At 39.0% G+C, this 19,194-nt stretch overlaps 3 protein-coding genes and 1 long non-coding RNA gene across 4 annotated transcripts; 3 read left to right on the top strand and 1 right to left on the bottom strand.

Annotated features, from left to right (window-relative positions):
- Positions 1–358: 358 nt before the first annotated feature.
- Positions 359–2,862, top strand: LOC114577830 (lysozyme-like). The gene is made up of 2 exons (XM_062083781.1): positions 359–2,176; positions 2,313–2,862. The coding sequence occupies exon 1, from the start codon at positions 359–361 to the stop codon at positions 827–829; it is 471 nt and encodes a 156-aa protein (XP_061939765.1). The 3' UTR covers positions 830–2,176; positions 2,313–2,862.
- Positions 1,698–2,862, top strand: LOC108000169 (lysozyme-like). Its single transcript, XM_028667845.2, has 2 exons — positions 1,698–2,176; positions 2,313–2,862. The coding sequence occupies exon 1, from the start codon at positions 1,698–1,700 to the stop codon at positions 2,127–2,129; it is 432 nt and encodes a 143-aa protein (XP_028523646.1). The 3' UTR covers positions 2,130–2,176; positions 2,313–2,862.
- A 933-nt stretch (positions 2,863–3,795) lies between these two features.
- Positions 3,796–18,840, bottom strand: LOC114577831 (uncharacterized). Its single transcript, XR_003698179.2, has 2 exons — positions 16,660–18,840; positions 3,796–16,579 (listed from the first exon to the last, which is right to left on the bottom strand). It is a non-coding gene; the product is annotated as an uncharacterized LOC114577831 (long non-coding RNA).
- Positions 3,866–14,734, top strand: LOC108000177 (uncharacterized). Its single transcript, XM_017060392.3, has 2 exons — positions 3,866–12,391; positions 12,934–14,734. Exons 1-2 carry the CDS (start codon positions 12,374–12,376, stop codon positions 13,444–13,446), a joined length of 531 nt encoding a protein of 176 aa, XP_016915881.1. The 5' UTR covers positions 3,866–12,373; the 3' UTR covers positions 13,447–14,734.
- Positions 18,841–19,194: the final 354 nt, after the last annotated feature.

The raw sequence follows: 19,194 nt of genomic DNA, 5'->3' as shown, positions 1-19,194 counted from the left end.
AGTAAAAAACCAATTTATCATCAAGAAAAAGATCAAATTGATTGGAAATTTATCGAGTAAACGTGTCTCGAAGACGAGTGGCGCCAAATTACTTGTAAAAGAACAAAGACACGAGACAACAGACATTATTTCCGGCCACGCAGTGGCTAGGAAATTATAATTTATCAGTCAAGCTCAATGACGTCGTGCATCGTTTGTACGACACACAGTATGACACAAACGGCGAAGTAAGTTGCGTGATATTTAAGTGCGAATCTTTATTACGGTATAATTGCATGCGATAAAGTAGCACGCATCGGAACATCATTCGGCTCTGGTTCATTCGATCAATAAAGATTAATCTTGAAGGAGAGGAAAGATGATAAAACTGTGCTTAATTCTGCCTGTTGTGGCTATTTTGATCGACAACCACGTGGAGGCGAGGATTCTGACTCAATGCGAAGCTGTGCAAGAGCTTCAAAAAGCTCAAATCCCGAGAACCTACATCAGCAACTGGGTCTGCTTGATGCAGAGCGAGAGCGGAATGAACACACGGTTGGTCACTGGTCCAAAAACAGCCTCGAGCTACAGTTTCGGAATCTTCCAGATCAACAGCGCGAAATGGTGCTCCAGGGGGCACAGTGGAGGAATATGTAACAAACGTTGCGAAGATTTCGCAGACGACGATATCAGGGACGATATCGAATGCGCCAAGAAGATTCAGGCTATGGAGGGATTCAAAGCGTGGGATGGTTGGATGAAGAAGTGCAAAAACAAGCCATTGCCGAATATTGGAAACTGCAAACGACGAAAACGATGGTTGGAAATATTATGGGATTTGGCGCAATAAGATTTGTTGTCGTTGTCAATCGAGTATTGAATTATCGGGTATCGTTATTGCGAATACATTAAATAAATTACATTATGATGTAAGATGATTGTTCGTATTGGTGTATCACCATTATTATATGATTAATTATAATTTAATATAATGAAAATATAAAGCGTTTCACATATCTATTATTTTCCCAATTCTTAGCTTAGTTTAAAATATTACCGCCTCTTTACGAAATCAATGTTGAATGTTTACAATTTCACTGGTTACTCAACTCTTATCGACTCTTCTTAATATCATTTTTTTACGATAATATTAAAATATTCATAGCGACAACAAAGTTCGCGAAACTAACTATCGATATTTGTTACAGCCCAATGATTACTTTCGAAGCTAATATTATCTTGAATAATTAACCTCTCGTGTCAGTTTGAAAGACTTTAGAGGGCAATAACTAATCTAACAAGTCGTATAGGCGAACATAAAAATATTACATGCCTTTTACCGATGGATAATTCTGTCTTGAACGTGTTGAAAGCTACAATTCAAATTAATTTCAAGTTAATTAAACATATTCACCGAGGAATAACCGGTGAAAATAAAGATGTATGGAAGAACAAAAGCATTTATTGTCCAACGTTTCGTTCCGTTCCGTTTGAGAGGACGACAATTAAAAAATTACTATTTATCGTGCAATTGCGATTGCATACATAGTTCGATCGAGTATAACATAACCAGCGAGGCAAGTCGTGTCTATTACTTAAGACAAATCCTCGTCACGGTGCATACAGTAACGGGCGATAGTGTTTCGAAGCATCGTTCGATCTGTCTTATTAAAGATCGATAACGGATCGGCGTCGAGGAGGAGCGAACGAAGGAGAAGATGGAGAAACCGTGGCTGATATCGCTGTTCCTCGCCGTTCTGATCGACGGCCAGGTGGTAGCCAAAATTCTAACGGAATGCGAAATCGTGCAACAGCTCCAACAAGCTAGAATCTCAAGGAGCGATATCAGCAGTTGGATCTGTTTGATGCAGAGCGAGAGTGGATTGAACACGAATTTGATAACTGGCCCGAAGACGGCCTCCAGCTACAGTTACGGGATCTTCCAAATTAATAGCGCCAAGTGGTGTTCCAGGGGACATAGCGGAGGCATTTGCAAAAAACGCTGCGAGGATTTCGCGAATGACGATATCAGAGACGATATCGCGTGCGCTAAGAAGATTCAAAGTTTGGAAGGGTTCAAGGCGTGGGATGGTTGGGTGAAGAATTGCAAAAAAAAGCCTTTGCCAAATATACAGAAATGCTCACGATGAGAAGGAATAATACTTTGATCGAAGCCAATAATAAGCCTTAAAATAAGGTAAATAGAAATATTTTCGTGAAACAAATCTGAAAATCTCTTAGTTTTTTTTTTTTAAGAAAGAAAAATTTTTTTAATTTAAGAAGGAATAATTATAAGTATCTCGATTGAAATGAAGATATATTACATTTTTCAGATGGATTTTCCAAAAACATGGTAAAATAATTAATAATTAAACGTTGGACCTCGCTTGAATTTTCATATATCTCATATCATATATTCAATTTTGTTGATTTTAATATACAAAATATAATTTTGTTTGTTCCGGAAATCCATTGATCCTCGATAAAGTTAAATATGAGATAGGATGCTATTTTCAAACCAACGAATTATTCATTATTTTTATTTAAAATTTTCTTATTCATTCTGCTATTTTTATTCAATCCATTTTAAGTACTGCGATGAGATTATGGAATTATTCGATTAATATTGTTATTCTTACACGTATCATCACGTTATTCAATATAATTTAAAAATAATTTAGAAATCATATTTGAATGTTTATAAATGGGAAAAGAAGTACACACTATGTAACACGATATATCTATGATTTATTAGACGTATCATTGATAACGTCTTAGAAATCACGTACCGATACGTCTATTTTTTATTTCATATCATCTATTTCCACATTTTCTATGTATGAAAAATTACTACGTATAAAATATATAATTTTATGCTCGTAACTTAAGCTTTAGTTTATCTCAATAATATATAAAATAGATTAAGTGTCAATTATTTCTTAATTATTACGATAGTTTCTTAATTACGACTAAACAGTGTGTGAGATTATCGTTTATATTTTTATAAATATCGATTTATCCATCGAGAAAAATTATTATTGCTGTCTGGAATATTTTTATCGAACGTTTCTTGGAAACCGATATAATCAGATAATGCAATGAGAATTTCCACAAACATGTTGACAGATTTATCAAATGAAATTATATAAGATTATACAACATTAAACGCAGTAATCATTGCTCGTATGGATGGTCTCTATTAATTGGGTAGAAAATCAACTGATTCGTACTTTTGGTATTCATTCTACGAAGGTGTGTAGAAAAGTTACACAAACAGAAAGGATGTTTCCCAAATATGAATACAAATCGACTGGAATTAGGCCAATAAAATGATGCAAGAAATCGGCATCATCTTTAAACAAGCCGCTCCACTTGGCAGACCGAATCAGTCGAAATAAAATGGTTTAGAAATTCCGACTATTAGAATTACAAAACGTATCGTGACAAGACTGAGCAACGTCCTTCCCGATTTCATTTTTATGCTCGGGGAAAGTATCGCGATGTACACTCTTTCAAAAAAATGATTTTCATTTCAAGCGATATCAGACTGCAGGCCAAACGTTTCGACAACGGGCCAACTCTACGAAAGTCACGTAGGCGGATCAAAGTGCAAAAAAAAAAAAAAAATATATAAATTACCGATCTTGAGAAAATTCGAGTAAGATATCGGTTGGAAGTTCGTGCTTGTCAAGGATGAAGTTCGCTGAAAACGGGCAGGGTTCGAGATAGGATGTCATTGAAACCATAATCACCGAGGTTATGAGCCATCAAAATGATTGCGCAATTGACACTCGTCAAAATGTCAAGTACACGTTGGTTATCGATACGCGAGTTAACACGTTTTCATAACAAAAAAAGATAAAAAAAAAGGAAGAAAGAAAGAAAAGAAAGAAATACTTTGTATCCGCGAAAGAACAGTCCCTCTTGAACGATCATTCGTCTTTCCGCATTTCTCTTTTTCTCCTTAAAATCGATCGCCGCCTCTCCTATTCCTATTGAACGTTTGCAAGATTCACCCGGGAAAATCTATAAATACAAATGATTACGCAACAAATTCATTGCGTTGTTAAGAAAATTACAGCTTTAATTTCAATGCAATCCTTCGAAAAAATTTCCAAAAAACCCCGATCGAAGGTTCGTTTCTCGGATATCTACCTTCCAATTTTTTTTTATTATTATTATCATTAATAGAATTCTTTCCCGTAGAAAAAGATTGAATCTAAATTCAACCGTAAGGATGAATTCAAGCGGCGAAATAGTAGTTTTAAACGAATGCGATACGACGTACGAAATTGATTTCGCCTTTCGAGTTAAACACGCGCGTAGAAATCTGATCGTTTTTCCCGCGGGACACCCGTTAGAATTTCAATCAGAGTGATGCGTCGATCTAAGACTGCCTTTCCAGGCAAACATCGCCGGTTACTGACAGAAGAGGTGTACTTGGCTAGTCAGATGCGCACACCAAGGATGCACGTAGGTGTACGTAAGCGCATTTTACCATAGACGACCAGGTGAGTGTGCATGCACCTTTCACTAGCGGAAGTGAACAGCTGAGACACAACGCGTGAGAGCGACCCGGGTCATCATCCATGCTTCTTTTTCTTTTTTTTTTTTTTTTTTGCGCTAGCCTTCTTCCATCGATCCATGCATTTATCGATCCCGGATTATTTATAATCCATTCGTATCGGATAATTATCTATCGTTCGTCATTTGATCGGCTGTCTTTTGTTCCCGTCCGTTCCTCTCCGATTCCTAAGAGAAATATCTATGTATTCGTGCGAGAGATTATAATATACATCTCCTCTGGGAATAGGAAGCTTATACGTTCGATATATTCATTATTATACGATGTGATTGGAATCTCATAATAAAACTTACATAATACATCGATAAAGAATGCCTGAAAACTATCGATAATGATTGTGCATAGAAATGATGGTTATTAAGAATCGTCGACGATTTAATTTATTAATAAGTTAGTTAGTCAGTTTGATAAAAGATGTGAAAAATTGAAAATCTATGATCCTCGTGGACTACGAGAAGAACTGTGTGCATAATCGCGGTGCGATAAATCATACGTCGGTGTGTTTGTATCAGATGTGATATACGCGATAAACCTAGTGCACGTGTCACATTTCCCCGTTGAATTACGGTTGAATAACGGAACACGTTTGATGAATATTAACAAGGTTTTTGTTGCAATTTAACGCGAGACATTCTTGAATGACACGTATTCGTTCATAAAGCAGAGAGACGCCTTGAACGCGTCTCTGAAACGAATCTTGGACGGCACAGAAATCTCCGGCGACAACTTCACCACTTCTTTTCTTATCACAACTTTCTACGCGATTTGCGCGAGAGTATAAACCATTACGTGAAACGATCCACCATTGGACTAGCGGGAAACCATCCTCACCGATCATACACACTCTCGATACATCGACAGAGGAATCGAGCGCTACCTTCTCCTCTCGTCAACAAGACACGCGAAATCACCGAAGATCACGAAATCAAACTACCTCTCTCTCTCACTCTCTTCCGTATCAAACGGTTGTCCCAAATTACAAATCGTGATTGATCACCAGCGCGGATCACCTCTCGTATTTCCTCGTGAACCCGACAATTTTCGATGTTTCGCACGGGTTCCTCGTCGTGATCTGCCCCCTTCTTCACAGGAAGAAGGAAGTGCGCGAGGCTCGATCTCGGTTTAAACGAGGTTCGATGAGGCAAACGCGTGGGATGAGCCTGCTGGTGAAACTCGAGCGTCGTTCAAGCGACCTCTGCAAAGGTCGCTACTCCGTGCCTTTTACGAAGAAAGCGATCCGATAAAGAGCGACCCCCCTCTGATAATTGCATTCATTCTCTGGGATCGTTACGTTCCTAGGACGTTTCTCAAACATCGCTTTCTTGCTTCGAAACCGTTGTTACTTACGAGCGACAATTATTCCTATCTCAATTCTCGTCGATTAAACCAGATAATTGACAATCGTCTGTCGAGGGAACGGTTGATCACGCGTGGTTACGCGATAACGTTTACGTAAAGAAGAAAGAAGTAGAGATAAATTAAGTGTGTGCAAATGACGTGACGCGAAGGTGGTAAAAGTATGTATAGCGGGCATGAAAGATGGCAAAGGAGGCATTTTAATGGACGTTACGCCGTGCCAAATAAGCATTTTGAGCCGGAAAGGAAAGCGACGAGATTAAAACGGTGCCAAGCTGATTAGAAAGAAGCGAAAGGAGAGAAACAACTAATTCCCCCTACACGCTTGACACTTTGAGCCGCGTAGCAGGGACAATAATGAATTCCTTAAATTCGCGAAACAGTGTCAAAAATCTCGTGAAATTAACGGTATCGCACAATCCAACCATCGATCTCGTATAATGGCTGCAGTAAAAGCGGAGGAATGAAATTCTTGAATAAATTAACACATCTCTCTTTCCTTCTTAAAAGACAAATTTGCAATTATAATTTTATACTTGGTCCCGCGATAAGATTTAAAATATGACGAAATTTATTGATCTTAACAAAAATAATAGTGTTATATTTCTCGAGAAATATCGAACTCGATTATCGTTATCTATCATTTCGATCGATCTTTTAATCATCGAACATAAAAGTCTATTATTTATACTCTTTAACTCGTTTTCTAACGAAAGATATTTTCAAACGAAGTGTTCTTCTTCGTTTCTTTTTTAATTCCTCCTCTTAATTACGACCCTAAATTACTTCAAAAAAAAGTATCAATTAAACATTATATAAGACGATAATTTTTCAAGCCTGTTTAGTAACAAAATTGAGGAAACTTTGCCTCGAGGAAAGTAGCTCGGGTAATTGCCGCCATTCTCTTTTCTAATCAAATGATTAAAAAAGAAAGAAAAAGAGAGAGAGAGAGAAGAGGAGAATACCTCTGGCAAGATCTGGTACGGATGTTATTAAACGGCGATGCGATGGGTGCTGAAAAATTAGATGGGTTCGCGTTCTATCTCGACCTGGCTCGACCGGTATAAACCAACCGGAAGAGTTTCTCCAGTTTTCACATACCACGGTGATAATTATGGGAAGATGTTCGTGACGCTCTTCTAGGACGTTTGGCCACGGTATTACCGGCCTTTGCCGGATGGATATCATTGTGCGATACTGTAATTTTTATATATATGTATATTGAGCGAGCACAATCACCATTGTATAAGATTCGATACAAATCATTCGGGATTTCGACGCAGCGTCGATTAGCGAGGAAAGAAATTTTTATAATTTATGAATGAAAATCGGTCCGGAAGTTATTAATTACGACTCAACCGACGCGAAATAAATCCCGACGATATATTCATATGCAAATAAACCGACGAGGGATTAGCTCCTTTTGTCGCGTTATTGTATCTTTCATACGCTGTTTCAACGAGGATAAAAATTGTATTTATCGCTTTTTTATTGTCGAGAATATATGCCGTACCGTTGGCCTTCCGTTGGTTCGAGCAATCCGCGATCAACGTTTCGTTCTTATTTCGATAAACATCGCAACGATGTAACGGCCGAGATACGCGAAGAAAAATTCTCATTAACGATGTTGCGAGTTTAGCCGGGCCCTGGCTCTCACAATATGCCATGCTCTCTGCCCGCTCGTATACCAATTTCTTCCGACGATGAGGTCATTTTATATCCTTGCCGGGTTTCACCGTGCCCGATTACCTTAGAACGAATCAAATTCGTCCACTCTACGGCCACTTTCATCACCGGATTCCCTCTGATGCTGCAGGTGAAACGAGCTACCAAACTTTCATACGAGCACGGGATATTTTAAATATAAGTTTCGAATTTTTCGAACTCCATTCTCTTCTCGATTAATCGTATAATCGAGCAAAAGTCTTGGTGGACGTATAAATAAACGATTTAAGACACGATTTGTATTATGGGCACGGTTTAGTTACAGGGAAGGGAGGCATCCTTTCTTGTGCAACGATTAAACGCAGGCTTACTCCGTTTCCCGTAAGCAATTTTGCGTAATCGTACCGCCTGTCTCGGTTACCTGCACATCGCTAACGAGTTACCACGGATCATTCTTTCACAGCAGCTCCCTCAAACGTAATGATCATCTTAATCGGATCATCTTAAAATTTCTTTCTCTACCAGTACATCGTGCCAGAAAAAAAAGAAGGAAGAAAAGAAAGAAAGAAAGAAAAAAAGAAAAATTGTCCTCAATCCGTCTTGATTTAATCCAAGTGACAAGAAAAAGTGTATCCGATTTATCACGCAAGTGGCGCAAGAAATCTAGTGAAATATATTTGTGAATCATTGGAAATTTCCAAAGTATTGTTAAAAACGCTTATTTTCAATTATTCGTTTTACCGAAGTGAAATATAATTAAATCGATGTGCGACAAATATTTACGTGACTCAAATATTCTTATTAGCATGCTAATGTGTCAAGTATTCCACCGTTCCCGCCATTGTTTGCTTAGTTTATACCCATTATTACTATGCAAACCTGTTACCAACGATTCCACGATAAGTCGAATCGCCTCCTCGAATCTGATTAGAAATAACACCACCGACAATCGTCCCCTTCTTAACAAGTACCAAATTTTCCCGAGTACCATAAATATAAAAATAATTTTCCCTTCACCTTTCACTTCGAATTCAGCCTTTCACCTCACGGTGATTACACGCGATTTCGTTACGATGTTAGACTTTTTTTCGCGGGATTCCCATTGCGTCCTGCTCGATCATACGATCATTCTCAAGATAAAGCGTCGAGGAAGTATCGAGCCGCAGACAAACCGAAGCGCACAAGTTTCTATTCCTCGAAAAAACTTCGAGAGAATCTACGAAATTCTTTCGCTTGCTTGGGCAATCGAAAAAAATCTGCTTTATATAAGTCGACAAAATTTATATGATTTTTTTTTTTATCCGAAGACCAAGGCCAAACAGTAAATGCTTTCCTTTCGATATTTAGGATATTTTCGTAATGCAAGTTTCCCACAAAAAAAAAAGATAGCGTGAAAGTTACGATCTTACATCAAAGAGACTCGTTAATCGTTCGAATAAACAATTAATAAAAATCATGGGAAATTCTTAATTATCCCTGGGATAGCTTTTATCTCGCGACTCGCGAAGAAAGTTGGTGCGCAGGATGCATCCCATAAAAGTTGGATAACCGTGAAACCAATCCTCCGGATGAAACTCTGCAAGCCCATAAAACACGCTGTCGACAAACGTGTTCTTTTCTCTTTTAAAGCAATTCGAGGGAACGATTCGATTGTGATCAGGCCGATCCATCGGGATGGGAATAAAAACGTAACGGACTAAACAACAGGAGGAGGAAGAGGACCGATCTCGAGAGAAGCTGTAACGGACGAGCGAAAGTCAAGCCCCAGGCTCCACGGATTCCCCTTCTTTCGTGCGACCCTGCAACATTAATATCCGAGAAACTCGGATGCAGCGGGAGACGTGACTCGAGGGCTCGAGAATATTATACACAGTCATCGAGATCGACGAGCAACGGGATGGATCGCGGCGGCCGATCGAGGAAATCGAAATTTTTGCACGCGCGTCCACCGTCCAACTAATCCTCGCTTTAATCCTCGACCCGGTTCTTCGATACCCTTGCTCGACACGATATATATTTCACCGCTTGTATCATTCCGCGAAGTAGGTCAGCGTCTCCTCACTTTTCCTTTTCGGACACGGAGAAAGAGGAGGTGTGTGTGCGTGCGTGTGTCCCCCTCCCTCCTCCTCCTCCAGTTTGAAAAATGTTTAACCAATTTCACGCTCACGATACGAGTAATTGATGATTCGAGGAAAGGTATAATTACGAAGAAGAATGCAATTTGAAGGGTATTCCCGGCCGAGGTTAAAGATAAAGTCGTACGATCGATTCGTATATAGTTTTGTAATGAGATGCAAGGGGATATTCGACCCACCTCCGCAGCTTTGGCTTTCTCTCGTACAATTCGTTTAAAATATACCTGGATAAATTGCCGTGCAAGAAACGGCAAGATACATAGTAAATACATTGCAACAAGCTATTTATCGTTCTTTATCGTTCAGATTCGATGTCCACCGTTCGAATATCGGAACCTCCGCTCCAATCTCGGTATATATACACCGATGCGTATTACTCGGCCGTTTAATAAAGATGAAATAACGAGTCACGGGACAATGTTTTATCAGAAAAATTTCAGATGAAATGTGAACCGAATAAAAAAAGAAAAAAAGAAAATACTCGAGGCAAATAAACACGAAGATAACTCCGTGTGGATTTAAATTAAATTATCCACGCAAAGCGTTGATCGATGGTATTTTTTTCTCAAAGAAACAGCATCTTAACTCAGATACATATACGTGTAACGTGTATACGTGTATGCGCATACACGTTTCGTAACGCTGCAATTTTACCCGATACGACTTCCCTTATTACGAATTAAAAAATCGACAAGAGGAACAAGAAAACGTCTAATTTCCTGTTTTCCTCGTCGATAATTTATCCTTTATCGATACGTAAGATTTACGAAATGCATACACAACTGCTTTTCCAAGTGAGAAACGAATCGCACTCCCGTTACAATCGAACGTTCTCTTAGAACGAGAAAAGGCTAACGTAACCACGAGTGGAGTGCGCGCGAGCGAAGGACGCACCGGAAATGGCGCGAACCCGGTGAACATAGGCGAAGGAAGAGGCGAAGGATGACAGGAACATCGGATCGGATCGTATCAAGAAGTGGGTCGAGAGTTCACGAGCCGCGTAATTAAATTCTACGACGAAGAAAGCGTTTTCCCATTCGTTTCGTGGCCACCATCACTTTTGCACGGACCTACGATTGTTGGACAACCGTATTCGAAATCGTCTGATCATTATTTTGCATTTAACCGTGCGTGCATCTTTGCAGATTTATCTGCAGTCAACGCCTGTTGACCGGGCGAAACGAATAGCAAAAAGGTTACGCGAGGAACCTACACGAGGACCGATGGCAGTCGGCCACGTTACTTTTCTTCCTGATACTCTCCTCTTGGAGATCAGTAGTCGACCATCTAACGGGTGCCTTCGAGGTTACGTTCGATAACTGCGAATACACGTCTTTTTCTCGTGTTACGTAAAATGGGCACAAAGAATTAATGACGTCTCCTGTTAATGATCTCACGAGTTTCGTAGAATCACGGTTCACTGCTCGGACGAATTTTGAAATCGTTTTTATCGTTTAGCCCGCTGGAATACTGGTCGACACGAAGTTGTGTAAAAATAGAGCGATAGATTATTTAACAGATTTAAAGTGAAAATGAAATATCGCTGCTTCCTGTGCTCTAAAAACGAAACGGGTTCGACGAGAATACGCGGAAATTGGTTATGAGATATCCGTTCCGAGGCTTGAATTGATTAGTCGTATTATCGAACGAGATATTCGAGTGAAATTTTCCTTATAGAAAAACGGATAAAGGGAAATTTTATCCGATTAATCCACGCAGAATCTAGAGATTTGCGTTTAAACGGAAGAAAATTAAAATTATTCGAGAATCCAGCAACTTTTCCTTTAGTTATATTTGTTCAAGCATAAGTAATATTTGTATTCCTTGAAATGCATGCATCGTTTATTATTCAATCTAATAGACGGCTAGTCGATGAAGATATCAGTAGAATACAAATAGAAATTTTAACAAGATTTGGTACCATCGATTCGTACTTAACACGCATCGTACGAATCGATCGATCTCGAATTAGAACTTGGACGATTACGCCAGAAGTTTGAGGACAACATACAAACAATCTTTTCGCAACCAGATTTACAAACTAGGTTTATCGTGAAAAGGAAAAAAGAAAAAAAAAAAAAGAAGAATAAAACAACGAAATATCAAAATTGTCCAATAATTGAACAATTTCGTAGAAATTTCTTCGAAAAACTTATTGCGTCACACAAACTTATTACGAAGAAAGGAACCGGGCCAAGATCGAACCAAGTTTTACGATCGACTTCAAAGATTTTGTGAAATCATCCGATGACTTCGTATGTGTAGCAAGAGTCTAGGTCTAGGACGCAACTTGGGATGGCTATCGTGACGAGAAGAAGAAGAAGAACGGTTTCGCAACCGTTTGGATCGTCCAAATTCGGCTATTCCCGAAGGCAGAGGGTCGAGGAATCGGTGGACGAGCGAGGAGGATGAGGCTAGGTGTATCGTTCGTCGGAGAGAGAGAGAGACGAACACAATTGAAAGGACAGAGGGGTGGCGCGGAGAGAGAGGGGAAGAGAGAATCGTCTCACAGCTGAATTACTCTCACTCGAGAGGCCCCCGTCTCTTCTTCTACGTGGGGGCTTCAAGTATCCCCCTGCTTCTCGTGGAGTATAAAGGACCCTGGTCTACCTTGCACAGAGTCACAGAACAGAGCGGCATCGCAGAAGCCGACATGAATCCTCTGATCGCGGTAAGCACGATAAATTCTCTTAAATATTATCCCGAGTCGGAGAGAAAATAAGCGAAAGAGAGAAAGAGAGATAGAGAGCGAGTGTGAGAGTGCATGGACTAAGTGTAGATTATCTTTTCGAAAAGTGAAACCTGCGGGATGCTCAGTTTAAAAGTGATCGGTGTCCTCGATTTCCGTCAAACGTGTCCATCTATCATTAGCCCCAAATTCTAATAATCTTTCTTTTTTAGGATTACGCACATCACCTACTCGATCGATTACCTTATCCCAGCAGAATATACTCGAGTTTCCACGTTAAAGACGCCGATATCTCGCGTTGCTGCTTTCCCTCTCGAATCGTGCGACTTCTCTTTCCTCTACCAATCACGCTTCGATGATCGTAACGGTTTCGAATTTTCTTTCGCTCGACCGCCTGGATCCAAATCCTTTTCGGACTACTTACTACTCGCTTACTTTCTCGCAGGGATTACGTTTCACTTTTTCGACCAACTTTATCCTCGAAACGTTTTACTTGTCATAATATCCTTTCTCTTTCTTTCCAGTGTATAATAGTCGGTCTAGCAGGGTTCGCCCTCGCGGAGCCACCGTCCGGCTACAGCTACAGCAGACCATCAGGGGGTGGTTATTCCTTCGGCGGTGGTGGTGGTGGCGGCGGTGGTTTCTCGCACGGCGGGGGTGGTGGATATACCTCGGTGTCCACCGGCTATCAAACCAGCGAGGGAGCATCCATCGACGGCGCGTTGCTCGAGCAGATCCGTCAGATACTCCTGAGGGAGGAGCAGAACAGCGGATTCGGAGGAGGCACCGGCGGTGGTTACGCCCCTAGCTCGAGCTACGGCGCTCCATCCTCCCAATATGGTGTACCAAGCTCATCCTACGGTGTACCGAGTTACCAGACCCGCGTGGTAGGCATCGATCTCGATGGAATCAGGCAGGCCATCCAGGTGGCCCAGTTCAACCAAGTGAGCCATGCGCCCGGCGGCTATCCAAGCGGCCCGAGCGGAAGCTACGGGGTACCGAGCAGACCAAGCGGTAGCTACGGTGCACCGTACTAAATGCGGATCATCGGACTATACAATGCGGATTGGATGATGGGAGAGTGAGAGAGAGGGAGAGAAAGAGAAGGAGCGAAAGGGAGAGAGCGAGTGGAGACACCGCGTCGGCCACCGCGATTATCTTCCGAGCTGACACTCGATCAACGAAAGCAAGAGGAAGGAGAAGCAGGATTGCTACAGTCGATCGATAGTAAGATCTTTTTTCCAAACGAGATGCACGAATTCTTCCCCAACCTTCCGCTCGGAAGATGGTCGTAAGACGGATAAATCGTTAAGAAGAATATTAGAAGATGGAAAGATTATTTTCAAACACGAATATCGTGGTCGTTCGACGTTTTCAGGATTCTCAGGGGGGAGGGGAGAGAAAAATAAAGGACGAAAATAAGATCACAAAGGATGTACGTACAAGGTAACATCGAGCAGGGATTCCAAAGGATCCTGTTTCGTTGAAATCAAATCGTCGTCGCTTCAACGGGCCATGATCCTCGAAGGAATCGCGGGCGTGCGTGCTAAAGGGCAAGTACGAAAGCTCCAGGTCTTTGACTCGTTGAGGAATAAAAAGGTCGTCGCTTCAACGGGTCAGGGCTCGTGGAGTGAACTTGAAACGGTTCGAACGACCGGCTACTAGATTTAACGATCCGAGAGTCGACGGGGTGTCGTTTCGTTTATCGTACCAAAATCGTCGTCGTCGCGGTCGGATCCACGAGGGATCTAACGTACCAAGTGATAAAAAATGAGCTGTCGCAAAAAGAAAAAAGAAAAAAAAAAAGAAAAGAAAAGGAAAAAAAAAGAAGAGAAACAAACTACTATAGAAAACGATCTCAAAAGAGATTCAATGTTACCATCATTCGTTATGACTTCGAAATGGCACATAGCCGTGGTGCCGGAGCCGAAGTCGAAGCCGTGATCGGCGCATAGAAGCGCCTTGTAAATACAATTTACACGCTTTCCACAGCGTACGCTACGTCATCCAAGAGTACGAGGAGGAACTGAACGCGTACGTCATCGAATCTGGCCTAACAGTTATTCCAAGAAAGATCAATGATGCCTAACGTATTGAATAATTAAAAAAAGAAAAGAAAAGAAAAGAAAAGAATTAAAAGGATTGAAAGAAAATGAAAATCGAGAAACGTAGCGGACGCTGACACAAATATACACGTAAACACACAGATACATTATATTTTTTATATGTCTTAAACGCTACTCCTTAACCACGCATTTTTTTATACTTGTATAAAGGCTTTTTTGTAGAAAAAAATAAAAAAAAACGTCGCCACCGTTGAAACAACCGCCTGTGTTCAATTTCGTCTTCGTTCAACTTCTCCCCGACTCTTCTCTCCAGCTCTCGTCGTTCTTTCCTTATTCTTAATTTCTCTTTCCTTTCGATCTCTCTTCTCTTTTCGAATCTTACGACTTCGATCTTCGTTCTAGGTCCCGATCCACTCGTGACCCCTGGGTGTTCGCCCGCAGCTACGTGAATATTCCTCCTCCTCCTCCTCCTTTAAAGACGATCAATTTTTCTTTTTCTTTTTGTCCATCGACCGCCTTTCTCCTTTCACTGCACCGATCAGAACCAACGGTTCAGCCCCTCCTCCCTTCCCAAGGGGCACACGAGCTTCTCCAGCCTGGACATGACGTCAATTCTCAGCGTTTAACAGATGCTCGCAAAGCAGGCCGAAGAAGTCTGGACACCGGTCAGGGATTCGAAAGTGGTTTCGCTATTCTACTCGCCTCCCGAGTTCTTCAACATTTTACGTACTCTCAATTTAACGTCATTAAATGTATTCTCGAGAAGCAAATAATGGAGCAATATTTCGAAGGCGAAATTGATAAAATTCCAGACAGCAGACCGTTCGATGAGAAATGCGTTATCAAAAATTACCGGAAACTTTTACACATGCGATTCGATATAATATAACAACTATAATGGAAACGTTTAAAGGATGAGTAATGAGTTGTGATACGCCGCATTAAATCGCTTACGTGTGTTTAGATTTCATTGTTTATGCAATCGGTACACGTAACAGATTTATTAAGTCAGCTATGAGAATTTCCTCCATTGGAGAAGCTCATCGTCCGTGCCTTATGAGATTTATATCGTGTAACGAGAGGAATGGACGATGCATCTATTAAGATACATCTAGTTGAAAGTATAATTAAATCAATAATATATTTATGCAGAAAATTCTGACTATGTTCGAAATAATCTCGATTCGATCGAGTTCGCTGCAAATCAAGTAATTAGAAATTGAGTAATCGGAGCAAGCAGAATTGAGTAATCAGCCAGCATCTCACAATGCGAGACTAATGCAATTAAACACATTATGATGAGGAATATATGGCAAACCCTATATTAGAGTTAAATTAAATCATTACGCTGAGACGTTTCTCTATTCTACATAATTTTTTCGCGCTTAATCTTGCAGGCTTTGCGCAAGAGAAATATAATGCACTTTTCAGAAATCAAATCAAGCAAATATTCGATGCTTGGAAGATATTATAGACAATGAAAAATTAATATCGAAAGAGCGGAAGTTGTTGAACAAGAAAAGAGGAGATATTGCTTCTAATTTATTCTCTCGTAAAATCTTTCCTCGCGATTTGCAGCCATCGAAACATCAGCTTAGTAACTTTGTTACTAAGCTGTCGTTTTTTATGTTCGCCATCTGGTTGCTCGCAAGAAAAATTTCAGTTGCACGTTTTGATATGATGTATTTTGTATTTCGACGTCATTGTCTTTTTATAATTCACAAAGAAATATTCGAAATCGAGAAAGTATTATTTTTTCGCTAACCATGAGAAAATCGAAATATCAATTTCGATTCAGCCATTCTAGAAAGACTTACGTATGTACCACGTACGAAGTCCAGGGAAAGTGCGACGCCTCTTCCAGGGATGGCGAGGTCGAGAAAGGGGAAAGGAGAGAAGAAGAGGAACTGTGAGATTCTCCGTGAAATTTTGTAAGAGCTGTACATAATCCATAAACGTGCCTGCCAGGCAGAAGCCGTGCGAAAGGAAGAAAAACGCGCACGCAATGAGATCCATCCATGCTCCAGTTCGAACTTGTAGGGTGAGATTACATGCCTCAAGGATTCTTATTTTCAAAACCGTCACAGTTACGTAAAACGTTTACCTAAATGATAAACCAAAAAAAATTTATTATATTAAAATTTCAAAGATGCAATATATATATCTAATGTATATTCAACTCACAATATTTAAATGAATGAAAATATTCGCCAACGTTCAAACATATAATTTTTGTCTCTTGCGATATACATTTTGCTCTCTTAAAACAAAGATTTCTCATTGAGTTTAATTATTTTATTTTTTCAAAATTTACAATGAACTTTTTCCACGAAGAAGGCGTAATCATACGATCTATCAACGGCAAAGAAGTCGCGGCGTGTGAAAGGAGAGAAAAACGCGGGCATGGTGACGCACAATGCGATCCACTCGGCCAATTATGGGAAGAGGATTTGTCGAGCTCGTAAAACGTGCACATTTACAATGGTCCTACCCGTTGTTTTACTTTCGCTAATCCCGTTTCCGTGACACAAGTTTTTCAGCTGATGCCAATTGCTTAAAACACGGGTCCTGTTCTCATTAATGTGCGGATGGACGAGTTCTTTTTATTATTTTTTTTAATCTCTTCGAGTATATCGTGTTTTAAAATTATGGGACTAGATAAGAATTATTGGCTGATTACTCATATCCTTCATTTGTTTAATTATATTTGAGGCTAGCAAAATTTTATTTTGTAAAAAAAGAAAAAAAAGAAAAAAAGAAACGAGGAATTCATTATGAAAAGAATTTCACAAATATCCCTTTTTTCTTTCTTATCTTTATTGGCGCCAATTATTTCTGATGTCATAAACATGACTGATTAAAATTATTCCATCATAATCGAATGAAAGAAGTATTTATTTTTATAAACGGTTAATCAAAGATACATTTTATAATATTTTTATAGTCTAATAAAAAAAGTAGATTATTATTGTGCTTTATTCTTTATCTTATTTCATTAAATTTCTACATTTAAATATCATTTTGCTCAATTTTTTAATCCAAATGATTTGACTTGATGAAGTTAATCAATTTGACTTCTGCGTACTTTACATCTAATAATTGATTAAGTATTTTTAAATATGATAATGTATGCACTGTGTATGTTCAATGTTCTTCGACAAACGAAAGATAATCGTTATATAAGAAATTTGTATTCCATGAAAAATCAAGACCTACATGTGTGAATCCACATGGCTAATAGCGGAGAATCGAGCTTCGGCTATTCGTGAAAAAAATGAGAAAAGAAGGAAAGACGAACTCTCCAATGAGAATTTACAGTTACGTAAGTCGATAAGTATTGGACGAAGGAGTCGGGAATGCAGTTTGCAATTGCAACTGTGGAAAGTACACGGGGTAAAAAAGCGGTGCAATTTTAAGAGGGGTCCATGTGTGCCCAGAAATTGTGCAAATTGGTTGATTACACAAGCGCGTGTATCATCTTTGCAACTATTGCGCTGAAAGAAATCAAACAGAAATAACTGATTTTTTATAATATTACTTTAAGATTTTCGTTCGAATCTATCGCGAATACAATCCAAGATTAATCGTCGGTGTAAATTAAACGCAATTGAAATAATTGAAATTTATTTATCATTTCTAATGTAAGATTAAGAAGACAAGAACAAATGAATTTCCGTGATGATTTAACGTATTCACTGGGTTTATTTGAAATGTAATAAATATAAGTATTCATATTTTATGATACGTCGCGAAAAAATTAAACTCAAATTTTAAAAATAGAATTTATGTAAAAAAAATATAGAATGTGATACGTTTTAAATGCGATTAAAATTAAGACGTCAAGACAAAGATGATAGAATGTAAAGTCAACGTGACACTTGTTCATTGATTGCACGGAGATACTTCTACCCTGAGAAAGCGAAGAAGGGGAGAAAGTTACGAGAAAATTATCGGTTTCTCGCGCGCGCGCGCGCGCACCATTACATCGTCTGTAAATATAGAAGATGAACATAGCCAACTACCAAGTATGAATCTTCCATAACATCGAATGTAATTTATAATTCATTTGTAACGTGATTTATGATTTTTATGGTTATCCGTAGCAAAAAGAAATGTACCGGAAGTTCGCGATAATTTAGCACTTTTGAAATTAAATTTCTCTTACTTTTTTATGAAGGATAAATTATTAACCGGTTAATTAAGAAAACCAAACATTTATGATATAAGATTCTGACAAATAGCTTAAGTAAATAGAATTAAAATAAATATTTCTTGTATTTAACTTTTAATAATCTTAATAACTCTTCTTTTAATATAAGTAGTTTTTAATTACTTATTGTACAGCAATAAAATGGTTGAAATTGTGCAACTTACGGTTATACGTCGAAATCACATGATGAACTTCTTTTTATAGACTTGTTGATGTTGTGTTTTGCTAGTTGATGTATGTTTATTTGTAGTTATTGGCGAAACGAAGGAAACAGATGTTGTTTAGTATAAGTGGAACAGGAACTGTTGGGTCATATGGAAAAATAATGATTTAAAAAATTCGAAATAATTTGTTGGTGTTTTAAATGAATATTAAAACATGTAAACATGTAAACATGTGTACTTTGATATGATAAAAAATTGGTTATATATTATTGTATTATCTTGTGCTGAAAAATTTTTTATCCCTATCTTTATGATTAAGAATAAGAATAAAATAAAAATAAAAAG

The sequence above is a fragment of the Apis cerana genome, linkage group LG13 (genome assembly GCF_029169275.1).
Source record: "Apis cerana isolate GH-2021 linkage group LG13, AcerK_1.0, whole genome shotgun sequence".
Classification (NCBI taxonomy): domain Eukaryota; kingdom Metazoa; phylum Arthropoda; class Insecta; order Hymenoptera; family Apidae; genus Apis; species Apis cerana.
The sequence above is the reverse complement of the archived record's forward strand: the minus strand, read 5'-3'. Positions and strand labels throughout refer to the sequence as shown.